This window comes from Oncorhynchus nerka, linkage group LG22, assembly GCF_034236695.1.
Source record: "Oncorhynchus nerka isolate Pitt River linkage group LG22, Oner_Uvic_2.0, whole genome shotgun sequence".
Taxonomy (NCBI): domain Eukaryota; kingdom Metazoa; phylum Chordata; class Actinopteri; order Salmoniformes; family Salmonidae; genus Oncorhynchus; species Oncorhynchus nerka.
The window spans coordinates 37,707,894-37,725,367 of NC_088417.1; the positions used below are offsets into that span (position 1 = coordinate 37,707,894).

Genomic DNA, 17,474 nt, shown 5'->3' on the forward strand with positions numbered 1-17,474 from the left:
CAATTTCCTTGTTTGTACATTTTGTCACTGATGTAGGATCTTAATTTGATCCAATTTGCTACAGCAGGGAAATAATTCTGCAGCAACAGGAAACGTGAATTATTATGTGGATTATAATTCATTGACATTTTTGCAGGGGTTGATACATTGTTTGTATGGGAAAATCAAGTTTGACATTTCTAGGTGAAACTTACACATTCCAGAAGCCTTTTTAAACCTCAAAGCACTTTACGTTTAACATCTGTATGTGTGTGCGTGCAGATGTGTAGGGCATTTAATCATCCCCTTTTCTCTCTCTCTTCCCAGAAGGGCAGCTTGAGACAGATCCCGGTGGTCAAGGAGAGTCATCTGGAGTCTGGTCAGTTCATGGTCTTGACCATCATCTCCATGGTCCTGATCATGGGGGCGCTGGCAGTGTCTGGCTGGCTCTTCTGCCTGCGCCACCGCTCCCACCTCCAACTGAAGGAGAAACTAGCCAGCCTGGGGACTGACACCAGCGCTGATGCAACCGCAACCTATCAGGTGAGAGGAGCCTCCTTTGCGTTAGTCTATCACAGTGCAGCCGCTGAGTGCTCTGCTGGTAGAGAATGCACTCTGGTCCCGGTCCCTGACGCTAGCCTTATTCTGATTGGTCTGCAGTGGCACGTAGTCGTTGTGTTTTGAATTACTTGATTTGAAGGGAATATCTGGTTGATTTTGTCACATTTGTAACAGTTGTTTGTAAAATGTCTCTTTGTTCATGATAAGAGCTAGGTTGTGATTTAAGTGTGGTTATCAATAGAATGTAAAGTATGTAACGTTTTTATAACCTAATTGCAAGATTACCCATCATTTGATTTTGTATTATAGAGAAATGTAATTTGTGATTTGGTTGTTATTTAAAATAGAAATAGAATAAACAATTGCTTTTTTACCATCCAAGTCAAATGTTAGCCTTGTGAAACCAGACTGACCGCTGCACTCAGGCTGGTTTAACAAGGCTAGTCAAATGTATCCAGAGGTCTAAACTCCAGACAAAGCCTTGATATTCCATTGAAGGTTGTATTGGCTATGACCTGTGACGAAGGGAGAGCCTTTTCAGCAGGGGAAGGGTTCATTGTATGACCTATTCCTTCCATTCCTCCAGGACCAACGGCTGGCTGGTTGACTGACTGACTGGGTGGCTGGCTGGCTGGCTGACTGGGTGGGTGGGTGGCTGGCTCGTATTGATTTTGTCCTGGGCTCAGCTGTGCTCAGCATGGGCACTCAGTGCACATCCACCCATCACATTCACATGCTCAATATTTAATCAGCTTTCCACAGTGTCGCCTTTCCGGATAGTACACACTAAAGAGGGACAATCATTAAAGAAAGCAGAGAAAGGTTTTGTTCTGTAACCGTTCATTCAGGCCCCTGTTTCTTCAATGTTCTTTTATTTTGTTGGTTTAATGGACTTTTACAATATTTACAATATATATGTATTTATTTTTACAATACAATAGGTGTCGTTGGAGCCTATCATGTTTACTAGCAGAACAGATGAATTGCTATATGAATGTAGCGTGTCAACTGTTAAGGCAGGTATTGCCAGTTAAGTGGTGTAGCAATCAATCAATCTCAACTCTATACCGTCCTTTTTTGTTGTTGTTATTTGCTTTGACATTGAACTTGAAGAAATGAGAATGTCTGGCATCCATGTGTGTATAACATATTTCATGGTTACAGATATAGCTCTAGGGTATAGCAAGTATAAGGGTTGCACAATTCCGGTAACTTTCCCCAAAATTACCAGGTTTTCCCAGAAATCCCTGTTGGAGGCTTCACTGATTTCCTGCTCATTCCCTCCTCCTTCCTATTCCAACCGGGATTTCAGGAAAAATTTGATATTTTTGGCAAAGTTAACTAAATGATGCAACCCTAGCAAGAACAGTAGTATATTCTCAGAGTAATCTGACTATAGTTTTAGCTGGATTACAATTTGTTTTCCTTTGTTGAAAAGAAACATGGCTTGCGTCCCAAATGGCACCCTATTCTCTATTTTGTGCACTTTTTCCCCCGCCAGAACCCTACGGGCCTATGTAGAGAATAGAGTGCCATTTGAGACGCAACCCTTGTCTCTGTAAAGGTGTAGATTAGAGATGCTGGATTAATTATTAAGTGGACGTGGAAAGTTCCCTAAGGCCGTGGCCCGCGGCAGATTCTCATTGTTATGATGATTAAGGTTAGACGTAGGGAAAGCTGATCCTAGACCAAGGCTTAGGTGCTGATGCCCGGAGGGAAATATCTCAATGATAGATCATGAGATAGACTAGTAGCTATGTGTTGCTTTCAGAAGACACTGCCTTCTGCTCTTCTGGCTTGCTGTTATGGGCCCTGGTCAAAGAAGTGCACTTCATAGGGAATAGGTTGCCATTTGGGATCCAACCCTGGTTATTAATTGAGGTTGAAGATCAGTCTGTGGGTCTGACTGGTGCAGGCCACACACCAAACACGATGGGCCTCACAGATTACTGTGAATATAATGGAGAAATCTCCAGCTCCACATAAGACTGACACTATCGGGAGTAGGGAAGAAAGAAGGGGGAGAGAGGGGGTTCGGGTCCTGTAAGATTGCACCCTTCAAACAATGAGGTGTTTTTTTCTCTTCTTCTCTTTTCTCTCCTTTTTTATATGTGGGAAGATGAGTGGCTGGCTAGATAACGCTCAGGCTCTGAATCCCTAATGGGGCATCTGTGAGCACAAGGCATGATGGGAGAAAAGCCGAGTCAATATGTAGAGAGGAGTAATCTTCATGGTGGGGTGGAGGCAGAGGGAGAGTTTTTTTCATATAGAAGTCTCTTCTGAATCCAATATAATCACACGTACAGATGTACGATCTTCATTTTGTCGCAGTGAAATATGTTGTTTTACAGGGTCAGCCATAGAAGTGCAGCGCTCCTGGAGCAAATTGCCGTTAAGGGCTCTGCTCAAGGGCAGATCGGCCGATTTTTCACCGATGTAGGCGACCTTTCGGTTAGTGGCCCAATGCTCCAACACTCTTAACCGCCAGGCTACCTGCCGCAAACGTACCTTACAAACCTCCGAAGCGTTGTTTTTTAAAAACCTCAAATGCATTGCAGGGAAGTTCTCCTGCAACAGGGTGATCAAATGAAGATCCTACATCTGTACAAGTTCAATCCAAATGCCAAAGTAAAGGCCTACTGCACATGTGAAAACATAGGTTGCTCATCCCTGTTGTAGTTTTGTTGTTACGAATAAGGGTGGATGCTCAATTCAAAGAAAATCCATTGGGCTTAAAGTATTGATTCCTTGTTCAATCCCTTTGAGTGATGGAAGCAGATATATTTCTTACCGAAAGATGAATATGGTTGTTAGATTTTGAACGTGGGCAGTCTTTTTGTTGCTCATGGGCAGTATCATTGATTTTGGTTGTTTTTGTTGCTCATCTTTTTATTAACTATTGTCTTCATAATAACTTGTAAGAAAATACATAAGTAACTAATGCATTATTAATGCATTATTAAACAAGTGGCTCGTTGAAATTGTTACCACATTTACACAAATGGAAATCAATACTTCAAAACAAATGAACACATCTCTTGCGAACCAGCCACCCAATGTATTCTTACAGTTTATTATTATTTGCTTTGTCAAATGGTGGCAATACACTGGCTTGACCTTGGCAATTCAAGTTTTTTGAAGGTCACTTCATTGAACCTTAACTGTATTTCTACTTCCTGACATCATTTATATAAATAGGTTTGCTACAAACCATGCTCCATAGGTCACAGTGATATCCCCGTCTGACACAATCTCAATCTCAAAACAATGTATGTTTGGTCTTTTGTACTGGAGTAATATTGTATTGTAATATTTTGCCTTGACATAACAGCAAAGTCCTACACCATTTAGAAGTAATTTTTATTTGCAATGGTAATGCACTAAGAATCAGCTAAGGGTCAACCAATGCCTGATCAGGTTCTCCACTCTCCTTTCCAGGAGCTGTGTCGCCAGCGGATGGCTGTGCGCACATCGGAGCGTGCGGAGTGCCCGGAGCCTCTGCGGCGCCTCTCGCGGCTGAACAGCTCGTCTTCTCAGTTCAGCGACGGGGGACCCATAGCCAGCCCCTCGGCCCGTAGCTCCACTTCCTCCTGGTGCGAAGAGCCTGTCCCTTCCAACATGGACATCTCCACCGGCCACATGATACTGGTACAACAACACACGTGCCGCTACAGTACCCTATAGTCTGCCTGTCTTTCGGTCCTTCTGTCTGTCCTGTCTGTCTGAGTGTATGTATATATGCACAGTATGTCTGTCTGATGCGAGGAGCCTGATGTTTGGAGTCAGTATGACGTATAAGTGTGTGTAATTTATAGGATGTCTCCCCTCTGCCCTCAGCTTCCAGCTTTGATTCTGTTTGTCTGTCTGGCTCTGTCTCTCTAACCCTTTCCCTCACTATGCTCGCTACATCTCTGCGGTTATCTCATTTTATTTCCAGCTCTGTCTTTCCTTCCACCTCTATCTCTCTTCCTCTTTTTTTTTCTTTTTTTTTCTCTCGCTTTATCCCGCCCTGCCATCTCTGCCATTCTTTCTCTTGCTCTTGTTTTCTCGCTCTCACTGTCACCCTCTTTATCCCTCCTCCTTGCCCCTCTCCTCTCTCTCTCTCCCTCCCTCCCTCTCTCTCTCCTGCTCGTTCTCTATTAAAGCCAAAGTGATACGGAAATTGCTTTGTGTGATGAGAGCTGCTCTAAAGTGAAATATCATTACCCAGCTGATTGTCAGTTGAATGTTTCAGAATGATTATTATTCTTTTTCCTTGTGGGGCCCCTCAGTTGCGCACACAATGGATTGTTTGAATTTTGCACAACTTCTGTCTTATTCACTGCAGACAAGCTTGATAAAAGAGATGGAAAGATGCCTGGCAGTGTTTTCATTCGTGGGGTAGAATTCATCATCACAGTGCATGTCAGGCTTTTCCTATAAGGAAGGGAAATGAGTTTGAGTAACGCGTTGGATTTGTCATAATGAATGGGCTTTATTGCAAATGTCAAGGCTGGTTGAGACACCTCTATTGAAAACATTTGTATAGAACATATTTGACCTTTACATTACAACAAAGTTCTACACCATGTAGAGGTCTTTTACATTTGCCTTGCTAAGAATCAACCAGATTCACTGCAGATTCTTGTATAATGCACATAAAAACAACACTGACCTTGACTCTGTTTTGACTCCTGAGTGATCGATTAACCACATGTGAGATTGCCTTGGTATCCCTGATCTCAGACCAGATTTTCTTTTTTTCATCTATCCTGTCCTGTCCTCTGTGGATCTCATGCAGCGTGGACTGTGGGAGTGATGAGTACCTTGCTCTCATGCTGGGTGGGGCTATCTTATAGCTCACACCTACATCTAACACACTGGATGGAGTAGGAGGTTCTTCCTAGCCCAATCTACACTTATCCATGCTTCACTTGGGTTTTTCCCCCAATGGCACTCTATGCCCTATATACTGTAGTGCACTACTTTTGCCCTGAGCCCTGTGGGCCCTGTTCAAATTTGTGCACTAAATAAGGAATAGAGGGCCATTTGGGATGTCGACCTGTTAATATTGTATCTGTAGTTCTGGCTCAGTTCCATGAACCACATGCTGTTAAGTTACTCCAGGAGATACAGTCACACTTTAGTACAGGTGTTCAGCACTGTAGAGTGAAATGTATATAATAACTTCCTAGGTTCAAAATCAGAGTCGGTGGGATGGTGGGATTAGTTTGTATGATTGCCTAGACTTTATTCTCTCCTATTTTGGTCGACCTTCTGGTGCTGAGGCATGTTGAAACATGCAGTCTGTGTGTTTCGGTCACCCATATTTATGCACCATAAATTAGAATGGGTAAGGATTTTTTCAGTGCACAATATGTATCCAATTTCAAACCTATTCAAAGACAAACAGCCTTTTTAGGAGCAGTAACACCAGGTATGTCATTCTACTGACAGGCTTTCAGCACCATGGATAACTCCATACAGTAATGCTTCTATTGCTTTTACATAGTTATGCTTTGTTTTTGGTACTGTTTTTATGATGTCCAGTAGATATGGTTGCGATGTTGATATAATTGCCGTTGTTACTGTATATGTACCCTCTGTAAATGCTTATTTGTTGCCTTTAGAAAATCGATAGCAAGCCCCAGGCAAGATTTCATTATTTTTGATGGCTTACTTCCATGTCTTAAAAAAATCTAATTGAAAATGAATAATTTGTTAGAGTAAGGCAGGCAATTTATTAAGGACAAGTGAGTTGTTCGCTTTTGATTCTATCCCTGATTGATTGGGCTGATTGCAATGCCCTTTCTCTCCAGGCTGGAGAGAAAAGCTACTACGCTTTTCAGACACTTTCTACTTTCCCCATGGCATTCCCTGTGACTTCTCAGTATTTCATATTCATCATCTTCAAATAGGTGTCTTCATATAGCCATGTCGGCTGACTGTGCCCATTATTACAGTGACATCACAGTGGCACAACAGTAGCAACGTTGTGTCACTTGTTGTGTCTGTATTTTCTCTGTATCTAATGTAGCAGCTCTTTATGGCCAATGAGGGCTATTGTTAGGGGGATTACTCAGTGTTTCCTTGACATCCATCCTCTCAGAACCTCTGATTGACAGCCCAGTTACTAATCCCTTATTTACTCAGCCCTGTTACTCTTGTTACGTTCCAAATGGCACCCTATAGCCCATAGGGCTCTGGTCAAAAGTAGTGTACTGTGTAGAGAATAGGATGCCATTTGGGACACACACTCTCTGCCTCTAGAAGATGAGTTGATCCGCTGCTTCATCCATCCACAATCAGGCTGCTACATCATTACATACAAATCCCAGCTCCCACATAAACAACACAATTATTACAATTTGTGATGAAGAGTAGGTGCATAAGACAGTGACTGGCGGCAATTCTGTAGCCCTTCTGAAAGTATTGATCAAATATTTACTCATATAGGGTGTATAGGTCTGTGTAGGGAAGGTGGATGGGGTGTCATGCTGTGGAGCTACAGTGTATGGGCCCTGGTCAAAAGTAGTGCACTATATAGGGAACAAGGTGCTAATTGAGACACACTTGTTCCACTCTGTCAAGAGAACTGCATGGAAATGGCTCTGCCAAGTGTTCCTGACACCCTGTCATTCAACAGTCACTTCTGAAAAGACTGCATTGTTTGTTTGTTGCGTCGGCGACACAGCAGCCAACATGCAGATTGGTGCTCACTGCTGACAAAGAACAGTCAACAGAATGATACGATAGAGATGGTGACAATTGCTTTTTTTGTGCAAATTTGGTCATTTTCACTCAAAAGGAAAGCAAAGAATTCTTATTTAAAGTAGTTGATGTGTAGTCAATGACAGCCAACCCCTCTGAGTTGCTAGTGACTAGAGTACATATACTGTTATTACTGCAATGAGGCATAATAATTGGACCTACATGTGCCCTCTAATACACTGCTTGTCATTTGGTGCATTATCTACTATGACTGGGGCTGCATCCAAAATGACACACTATCCCTGACATAGTGCATGACTTTTGACCAGAGTCCTATGTGCCCCGGTCAAAAGTAGAGCACCATATAGGGAATAGGGTGTAATTTGGTACCCAGCCTGGAACTTTAGAAACAAAAAACTGCTGTGAAATACGATCAACTGTTTTTTGACAAAGATATGACTGGAAGTCATAGTGAATGGCGGAAGAGGGGATATTAGAGGGGCTAATGTCCCGTACTGTGCATGTCCCTGAATATATTTACATGTCAGTTGTATCCATGTTGAGATTGAATTGACAGCCTTAACTGTACTGTAGATAAACACGGTGCATCACCTCTCTCTCCCGACTCACCTCCGCTGCCTTTTTAATGTTTGATAAAAGCATAGCACTACTGGGTATAGCTTTCATTGTATTACCCGGCTGATCCCCCACATCAGTTTATGAGTCTGTAATCTCCTGCCTTACACAATGACGGCCTAAACCGTTTAACCCTGCGGGGAGCGGGGAGCGTTGATACAAGCGTCAGGCGAACACTGTTCCTCTGAAAAAGAGTCTTCTCCAGAGCCGCCCCAGCCTCTGAGCTCCATAAGACCTGGTTTGTTAGAGGAGCAACGTTGGCTTTCCCCCCCCCCTGCTTTTCTTTTCTCCTTGTCTCTCTGGCGAATGAAATGTTGCTGTTCTCCAAGCGACAGCTTAAACGCAGACAATCTTATCAGGAGCTGTGCAAGCGGTTTGAAAGACGATGATTGAAGCACACTGAAGTATTTCCAATGTAGAGAAACCTTTCAGGAGTCTTTAATTGCGAGGAGCGGTTTTTGGTGGCCCCTCCCCCCAACACCTCCATAACTTACCTCATCACCTCCCCTCCCCCCCCCTAAATCTTTCTGTCTGTCTGTTGGTCTGCCTGTTGACATGGGAATAGTATTCTGCTCCAGTGTGTAGACAGGAAGGCCTTAGAGATCCACTGAAATAGAGCAGGTCTACAGCATAGGCATGAATTGCCTTTCATTTGATCTATTCTAGACAGTGAATGACAATCAAAAATATTCTGGGGGTACTCTCCCCATCCTTCCCCTCTTAATGCTGCTATATGTAGTTACTTTTCCATTTCAAAATCAGTATCTTTTGTTTGATTATTTAGTTATTGATTATTTACTCGTTTTAAAATGGCCACCTTTTCTCTCTCCTTAGTCGTACATGGAGGACCACTTGAAGAACAAGAACCGCCTGGAGAGGGAGTGGGAGGCGATGTGTGGTTACCTGGCTGAGCCCGGTGACTGTGACGTGGGCCAGGGCCAACACAACACCAAGAGGAACCGCTCTGACGCCGTGGTTGTCTGTAAGTGTTGTTACACACCCCTGACCGTGTGCAGTCTGACCACATCTCTCAGGAGCCGATTACTAGGTTATTCCAGTGTTATTTCTGGCCATGTGAACTGACACTGAAATACAGTATTTTCGATTCCATGTCATTTATCAACAATGAAATGTTTCAATCGAGGAAAAGCAAAAAATGTGTGGCGTATTATGTATTTCTACCACAGATGATCATTCCAGAATCACCTTGAAGGCTGAGAATAACCATGGCAACTCGGATTACATCAATGCTAGCCCAATTGTGAGTATCATTCCGCGTCCCATACTCCTTCACTTTATGTTTATTTTACGCTTTGTGGTTGCAACTCTACACAAAGACCTGTTGAGGTTGGATTTTATATTGAAATTAAATGTGTTTTTGTGACTTGTCATTAATTTTCCCATTGAACCTTTTGCCTTTGTTCCTCACATGTTGCACCTCAATGGATTCGTCAGTGTCTTGTGAATTAATAGTTTGTCACCTTCCTTGTTTTGAAATGGCTGCTCTCTTGAGATACCAGCTCTGCTTTGACGTATTCATCCCAAAATAATGGTGGTTTATTATTATTTGGACTCTGTAATGTTTCCCCTGAACAAATCCAAAATGGCCCAAATATCGGGAAAGTTTAGGGTTATATTCCTGTCTTTTTTACATTTCACAATAAAGGCTATTTCTGATTTCCCCTGCGGCTTCTAGAGAAGGATTCCATTAAAGAAGAACAGTAAACTATGCATTTCAAATACAGTAGGAAATCTCTTGGAGAGAGATGGGGATGGGTTCCTCCACATTTGGGCTAAAAGCCTATTACTGTATAGCACAGAACAAAACTAACTGGAAGTTTGCAAACATCTATTTATTGTATATTCTTCATTTTAATGCATACATAATGCATTACGTAATAATGATACCATGTTTTTTATGATAACAATCTATTTTTATTTTTGCTTCTGAAGCCTTAGTATTTTGAGTGATTGTCAGACAGAAATTCACTTTCGACTATGTCAAGTCATTCTACTTATCTGTGTTGTGGTTGAGCTGAATCTGCTCTCTCTCCTCCCTAAATCTCTCTCTGTTTAATATGAAAAATATCCCTTAAAATATCTATGATCTATTTCTCCATTTGCATCTCTCCAATATTAGAAGGTTAAACTAAATGATCTCTTCCCTGTATTGTGTTGTCGTTCAAAGAGGAAAACATGCTACATGGCGCGGACAGATATGGTCGCCTCGCTTCGCATTCATAGGAAACTCATAGGAAACTATGCAGTATTTTTTTTACACTGTTACCCCAGGAAATCTTAAGTCTTATTACATACAGCCAGGAAGAACTATTGGATATAAGAGTAACGTCAACTTGCCAACATTACGACCAGGAATACAACTTTCTCGAAGCGGATCCTCTGTTTGGTCCACCACCCAGGACAATGGATCGGATCCAATTAGGCGACCCAAAACAATGGTGCCGCAGAAGGGGCAGACGGAGCGGTCTTCTGGTCAGGCTCCGTAGACGGGCACATCGCTCACTGCTCCCGAGTATACTACTCGCCAATGTCCAGTCTCTTGACAACAAGGTAGACGAAATTCGAGCAAGGGTTGCCTTCCATAGAGACATCAGAGATTGTAACATTCTCTGTTTCACGTAAACGTGGCTCACTCGGGATACGTTATCAGAGTCGGTACAGCCACCCGGTTTCTTCACGCACCGCGCCAAACAGAAACAAACATCTCTCTGGTAAGAAGAAGGGCGGGGTGTATGCCTTATGATTAACGAGTTGTGGTGTGATCATAACAACATACAGGAACTCAAGTCCTTTTGTTCACATGACCTAGAATTCCTTACAATGAAATGCCAACCGCATTATCTACCAAGAGAATTATCTTAGATTATAATCACAACTCTATGTAAACTGGAAACCACATATCCTGAGGCTGCATTTATTGTTGGTGGGGATCTTAACTAGGGGTCCCGCTAGCAGGACAACTTCCGGTGAAACTGCAGGGTGCGCAATGCAAATAAATAATCATAAATGTTATGGATTTTAAACATTTATGTACATATAAGTGTCATATATCGGCTGAAAGGTTACATTCTTGTTAATCTAGCTGCACTGTCCAATTTACAGTAGCTATTACAGCGAAAACATGCCATGCGATTGTTTGAGGACGGCGCCCCACGTCAAAATATTTTTCCACCAGCACAGGTTTCATACATTCACATATAACGCTCAATTATTCACTTACTTTTTGAAAATCTTCTTCTGATTTGTCATCCAAAGGTTCCCAGCAATAACATGTAGTGTCATTTTGTTAGATAAAATCCGTCCTTCTTTATATCCCAAAAAGTCAGTTTAGTTGGTGCCATCAATTTGAGTAATCCACTCATTCAATTTGCAGAGAAAGGAATCCAAAAATCTACCCCTAAACTTTGTTTCAACAAGTCAAAATATGTTTCTATTTACTCCTCAGATAATCTAAAATGTAATCAACTATAATATTTATTTCAGAAAGAAGTATGTTCAATAGGAAACCAATTTTAGCAGGTGTGTAATGTCTTCATGGCGCGTGCAAACACGAATTTCCAAGACTGTGTCCCTCTACTATAACTAATGTATATTATTCGTTTTTGAAGTTACAAGCCAGAAACCTTGAACATAGACTGCTGACACCCTGTGGAAGCCATATAAATTGCACCCAGGGAGCTAATTTTCAATATGACCTTTCTCTTGCTTTTGTAAGAGGATGGTCTCTCTTTGGATTTTCTCCTACAATATCTATTGTGTTATATTCTCCTACATTATTTTAACATTTCTACAAACTTCAAAGTGTTTTTTTCCAGTGGTACCAATTATATGAATATCCTGGCTTCAGGGCCTGAGCTACAGGTAGTTTACTTTGGACATGTCATTCAGGCAGGAAGTGAAGAAAAATGGGGCCTAGCCCTAAGAAGTTAACAAAGCTAATCTGATAACAAGGCTCCCTAAATTTTATGAGCATATCGAATGTGCTACCTGACCTGACAGCATTCTGGATCATTGCTACTCTAACTTCCGCGACGCATGCAAAGCCCTCGCTCACCCTCCTTTTGGCAAATCTGACCACGACTCCATTTTGTTGCTCCCAGCCTATAGACAGAAACTTAAACAGGAAACACCTATGCTCACGTCTGTTCAACACTGGTCCGACCAATCTGATTCCACACTTCAACTTTGCTTCAATCACGTGGACTTGGATATGTTCCGGATAGCCTCAGACAACAACATTGATGTATACACTGATTCGGTGGGCGAGTTTATTAGCAAGTGCATCGGTGATGTTGTACCCACGGTGACTATTAAAACCTTTCCCAACCAGAAACCGTGGATTGATGGCAGCATTCGCACAAAACTGAAAGTGCGAACCACTGCTTTTAATCATGGCAAGGCAACCGGAATCATGACCGAGTACACACAGTGTAGCTATTCCCTCCGCAAGGCAATCAAACAAGCTAAGCGTCAGTATAGGACAAAGTAGAGTCACAATTCAATGGCTCAGACACGAGACGTATGTGGCAGGGTCTACAGTCATTCACGCATTACAAAAAGAAAACCAGCCCCATCGCGGACACCGACGTCTTGCTCCCAGACAAACTAAACAACTTCTTTGCTCGCTTTGAGGACAATACAATGGCACTGACATGGCCCGCTACCAAAACCTGCGGGCTCTACTTCACCGCAGCCAACGCGAGTAAAACATTTAAACGTGTTAACCCTCGCAAGGCTGCCGGCATCCCTAGCCACGTCCTCAGAGCATGCACAGACCAGCTGGCTGGTGTGTTTACGGACATATTCAATCAATCCCTATCCCAGTCTGCTGTTCCCACATGCTTCAAGAGGGCCACCATTGTTCCTGTTCTCAAGAAAGCTAAAGTAACTGAGCTAAATGACTATTGCCCCTTAGGGCTCACTTCCGTCATCATGAAGTGCTTTGAGAGACTAGTCAAGGATCATATCACTTCCACCCTACCTGACACCCTAGACCCAGTCCAATTTGTTTACCGCCCCAGTAGGTCCACAGACGACACAATCGCAATCACACTGCCCACTGCCCTAACCCATCTGGACAAGAGGAATACCTATGTAAGAATGCTGTTCCTCGATTACAGCTCAGCATTTAACACCATAGTACCCTCCAAACTCGTCATTAAGCTCGAAACCCTGGGTCTCGACCCCGCCCTGTGCAACTGGGTCCTGGACCTTCTGACGGGCCGCCCCAAGGTGGTAAAGGGTAGCAAACAACATCTCCACCCCGCTGATCCTCAACACAGGGCCCCCACAAGGGTGCATACTCAGCCCTCTCCTGTACTCCCTGTTCACCCATGACTGCATGGCCATGCATGCCTCCAACTCAATCATCAAGTTTGCAGACGACACTACAGTGGTAGGCTTGATTACCAACAATGACGAGACGGTATACAGGGAGGAGGTGAGGGCACTCGGAGTTTGCTGTCAGGAAAATAACCTCATACTCAATGTCAGCAAAACAAAGTTGATGATCATGCACTTCAGGAAACAGCAGAGAGAGCACCCCCCTATCCACATCGATGAGACAGTAGTGGAGAAGGTGGACAGTTTTAAGTTCCTCGGCGTACACATCACAGACTAACTGAAATGGTCCACCCACACAGACAGCGTGATGAAGAAGGTGCAACAGTGCCTCTTCAACCTCAGGAGGCTGAAAAAATTGGGCTTGTCACCGAAAACACTCACAAACTTTTACAGATACACAATCGAGAGAATCCTGTTGGGCTGTATCTCTGCCTGGTACGGCAACTGCTCCCCCCACAACCGTAGGCTCTCCAGAGGGTAGTGAGGTCTGCACAATGCATCACCGGGGGCAAACTACCTGCCCTCCAGGACACCTACAACACTCGATGTCACAGGAAGGCCAAAAAGATCATCAAGGACAACAACCACCCGAGCCACTGACTGTTCACCCCGCTATCATCCAGAAGGCGAGGTCAGTACAGGTCAGTACAGGTACAAGGCCATCAGACTGTTAAACAGCCATCACTAACATTGAGTGGCTGCTGCCAACATACTGAGTCAAATCTCTAGCCACTTTAATAATTAAAAATTAAATGTAATAAATGTATCACTAGTCACTTTAAACAATGTCACTTTTTATAATGTTTACATATCCTTCATTGCTCATCTCATATGTATATACTGTACTCTATACCATCTACTGCATCTTGCCTATGCCGCACGGCCATCACTTATCCATATATTTATTTATAAACATATTCTTATTCATTCCTTTACACTTGTGTGTAAAGGGTAGTTTTTGTGAAATTATTAGATTAACTTGTTAGATATTACTGCACTGTCGGAACTAAAAGCACAACCATTTCACTACACTCGCATTAACATCTGCTAACCATGTGTATGTGACCAATAAAATTAGATTTGATTTGATTTTGATTTGACAATGAAATGACAATTGGAGTTTTTTCTCCACTCTTCCATGTTGCTATTCATAGTTGTAGTGGGTTATGCTGTGCTTGCCCCCGTTAAAAATAATACATGTGTGAAATTTGTATTTTCACATGTCAATTGGCTGTTTTCACATGTTGAGTTAAAATTTCACATAACCATATTTTCACGTGTATTAAATTGACAGTTCACATGTTAACACCACTTTTTCACGTGAGGAGAATTACATGTTTTCACCTTATATGTGAATTGCAAGTTCATATTTTAAAACCATGAACTTTTTAGCTAGTCAATACACTGCTAGTCCGAAGAAAGTTCCGTTGTCTCTTGATGAACAAAGTGTGTCTCACGACCATCAAGCTGTAAAGCAAGGGCGGTCAGTGTAGTCAACACGACCTGTGAGCGTGTTGTGCTAGCCAAGTTAGCTAAAGCCTTGTGACGAGAGCTAACCAAGTCTCGATAGCTAGCCTTGTGACGAATTCTACCCTCAGCAAAACTTTCCTTCAGTCAGTACTCAACACTATCGACAGGAGCTGAGGTCCTATTTTCTGCAGCATTAACCTCACAGTTCGCCTGAGAACAGTTAAGCAGGAAGACAGGAATCTAGTCTTGCTGAGGAGAGCTTTTCAGGAGCGCAGTCACATCCGCAAGAAAGAGAGGTGAGAATGTCCAGTTGCAGGTGAGAGGCTACCTTTATTGAGGAGAGGGGCTCACATCACTCGCCACTCAACCTGTTTGTCTCCAACAGAAGCTGTGCGGTTTGATTCTTCGAGCTTGATGACCCGCCCTAAATTGTAAGCCATAAATTACACATCGAAACGAGTATTAAAAATAGAACAATCACATTTGAAAATCACATTTGCAGTTTCACATGTAAAAAAACTATACATGTAAATCTAACTTTCACATGTTGAACTGCAACTTCACAAGTGAAATCAATCACATTTGAAAATCACGTATGCAATTTTATATGTAAGAAAGCTCCATGTTAAAATATCTCTTTTACGTGGAATTTCAAGTTCACATGTGGGAATGAAATAGTGTGAAAAGCTGGCTTTAACATGTTGCAGTAGTAATATTTCCACATGTGGAATTGTAAATTCTGTAATACCATTCTGTAAAAAGCCTTCTTAGCCTACCTGAGTGTAATAATTAATGCACCCACTGCATTATTATTGTAGTCCTCAATGGTGTTGCATTGATATACATGTATTCTTAGCGCTACCACTAGGGAGAGATTCTGAGAGTTCTGGTTGTTGATGTATAACTTAATTGTTTGGACCGAGTGAAAAACAAAATGCGATTTTTCCATTCACATGAGTGTAGCTAAGTTAAGTAATTAGCTAGCCAGCTGACTTTTGTATGCAAGACAATGAGAACAAGATGGCATTTCGGATCATTTTATATTTCCTTATATGTTGGCTATAAAATGGTTTTACAAACGAGGGCCATATTGAGTGTATTTACATGTGATCATATGAACCATGCTAATGATATTTACAATATTTTAGAAGGTTACTTTTTATGACATTTCTATCTAATGGTTGCATGCTAATCGCTAACCGCTAGCTAGCTTAGTGATAGGCGATAACTAGCATACCATTTCATCCTAGCTAGCTATTTTTAGCTTCTGTAATTGTTAGCTGTCCATTGGTTTTTGTTACATTTAATACACACGCCTAAAAAGGATTTGAATGTATTTGAAAATGTGTGAATGTGTTTACTTTTGGAATGAATGTAAACATATACTTTTTCTACAGAGAGATGATTTCTGGGCTGTCTAGAGTTAATCAGTTAACTCAAGTTAACTTTTTGTAATTTCCGTGGACTAATGTAAACTCACCCCATTCCGTACAAATGTGTGCAAACGCAACATTCAAACGAGGCTACAAAGAAAACGAATGGGACTGTAGCGACTGTGTTGACGTCAAAATCGGGGGTGTGAACTAGGTTTCTATTCAAGTATTGATCGACATGGTAATGGCTCTATAGTATTGGAGAAAAGTTGAAAAAACTGACCCTCCGTTACATCTTGACGTGTCATGTCGTAACGTACAGCGCGCATGAAGCAACTATTTCTGTCTTACAATCTCTCTCCACCAGGTGTAGCAGTTCTATAATCCTTTAAAAACAAGAAATGGACAGTGACGGGGGTAAGGGGGGGATACCTAGTCCTTTTTTTTCATCATCATTGCATGCGATCATCATTCTCAAAGCAGCTGTTTACTTCTAAGATCACTTTAGCATCGCCCTAAAAACCTGATTCAAGTTCAACACAAACCTTCAAATAGGTATATAATGACACATTATATAAACTCTTTATAGTGTTTTATTTACATTTTAGAGGCGATAAGGTGATAAGTTGGACAGATCAAGTGAAAAAAAGCTATTTTCCCACACAACATCCCTCCTTCTCACTTTCACGCATTAGTTTCGCTTCCCCACCCGCCATTTTTAAAAAGACCCGACGGGGCTCATTGCCTGCTTGAATTATGCAGAAACGGGCAGCGTTTAGGTCATGTAATTGATTCTGTTGGAAAGGGGAGAAATTGTGCTTTACAATGGTATTGACATTACAGTTGATCTGGAAGTATTACGTTTTTGGGGCACTAAAATAAGGGCAATTGTACGGACCAAGGCGATGTACGAGTTTACGTTAATCTTTTTAAGTTGGGATTAATCACATTATCTTATAGCATTCAAAATAGATTGAAAACATCCAAAATACATAACCTATACAGGTAAAAACAACAATGTGATGTCAAAACAAGTTGACATTGAGGTTAAAGGGATATTTTGGCAGAGGCGCTTTATCTACCCCATAGTCAGATGAACTTTTGGATACCATTTGTTCGTCTCTGTGTCCTGCATGAAGTAAGTTAGAGGTAGTTCCATGAGCATCGCTAACTAAATACCCTCTATACTTCCAGTTGTTGCGCTAATGCTATTTAGCGATTGCGCTAGTGCTGGTTATCATCTTCCTTCAAACTGCACGCAGAGACATAAAATGGTATCCACAAGTTCATCTGACTCTGGGGATGTAGATAAAGGGCCTCATTGCCAAAATCCCTTTAAAGAAAGTGTGATTTATCAATTTACCTGACTTTGCGAACAGTTCCTTTGAACAAAATCAAGAC

General features: G+C 42.0%; 1 protein-coding gene across 1 annotated transcript in view; it reads left to right on the top strand.

Moving 5' to 3' along the window:
* Nucleotides 1-17,474, top strand: part of LOC115105135 (receptor-type tyrosine-protein phosphatase N2-like) — a 240,064-nt gene that overhangs the window by 199,231 nt on the left and 23,359 nt on the right. The window contains exons 12-15 of the mRNA XM_065006804.1: nucleotides 307-522; nucleotides 3,979-4,188; nucleotides 8,701-8,848; nucleotides 9,054-9,127. Of these exons, the coding sequence (XP_064862876.1) occupies nucleotides 307-522; nucleotides 3,979-4,188; nucleotides 8,701-8,848; nucleotides 9,054-9,127 (648 nt within the window). The remainder of the gene's footprint in view (nucleotides 1-306; nucleotides 523-3,978; nucleotides 4,189-8,700; nucleotides 8,849-9,053; nucleotides 9,128-17,474) is intronic.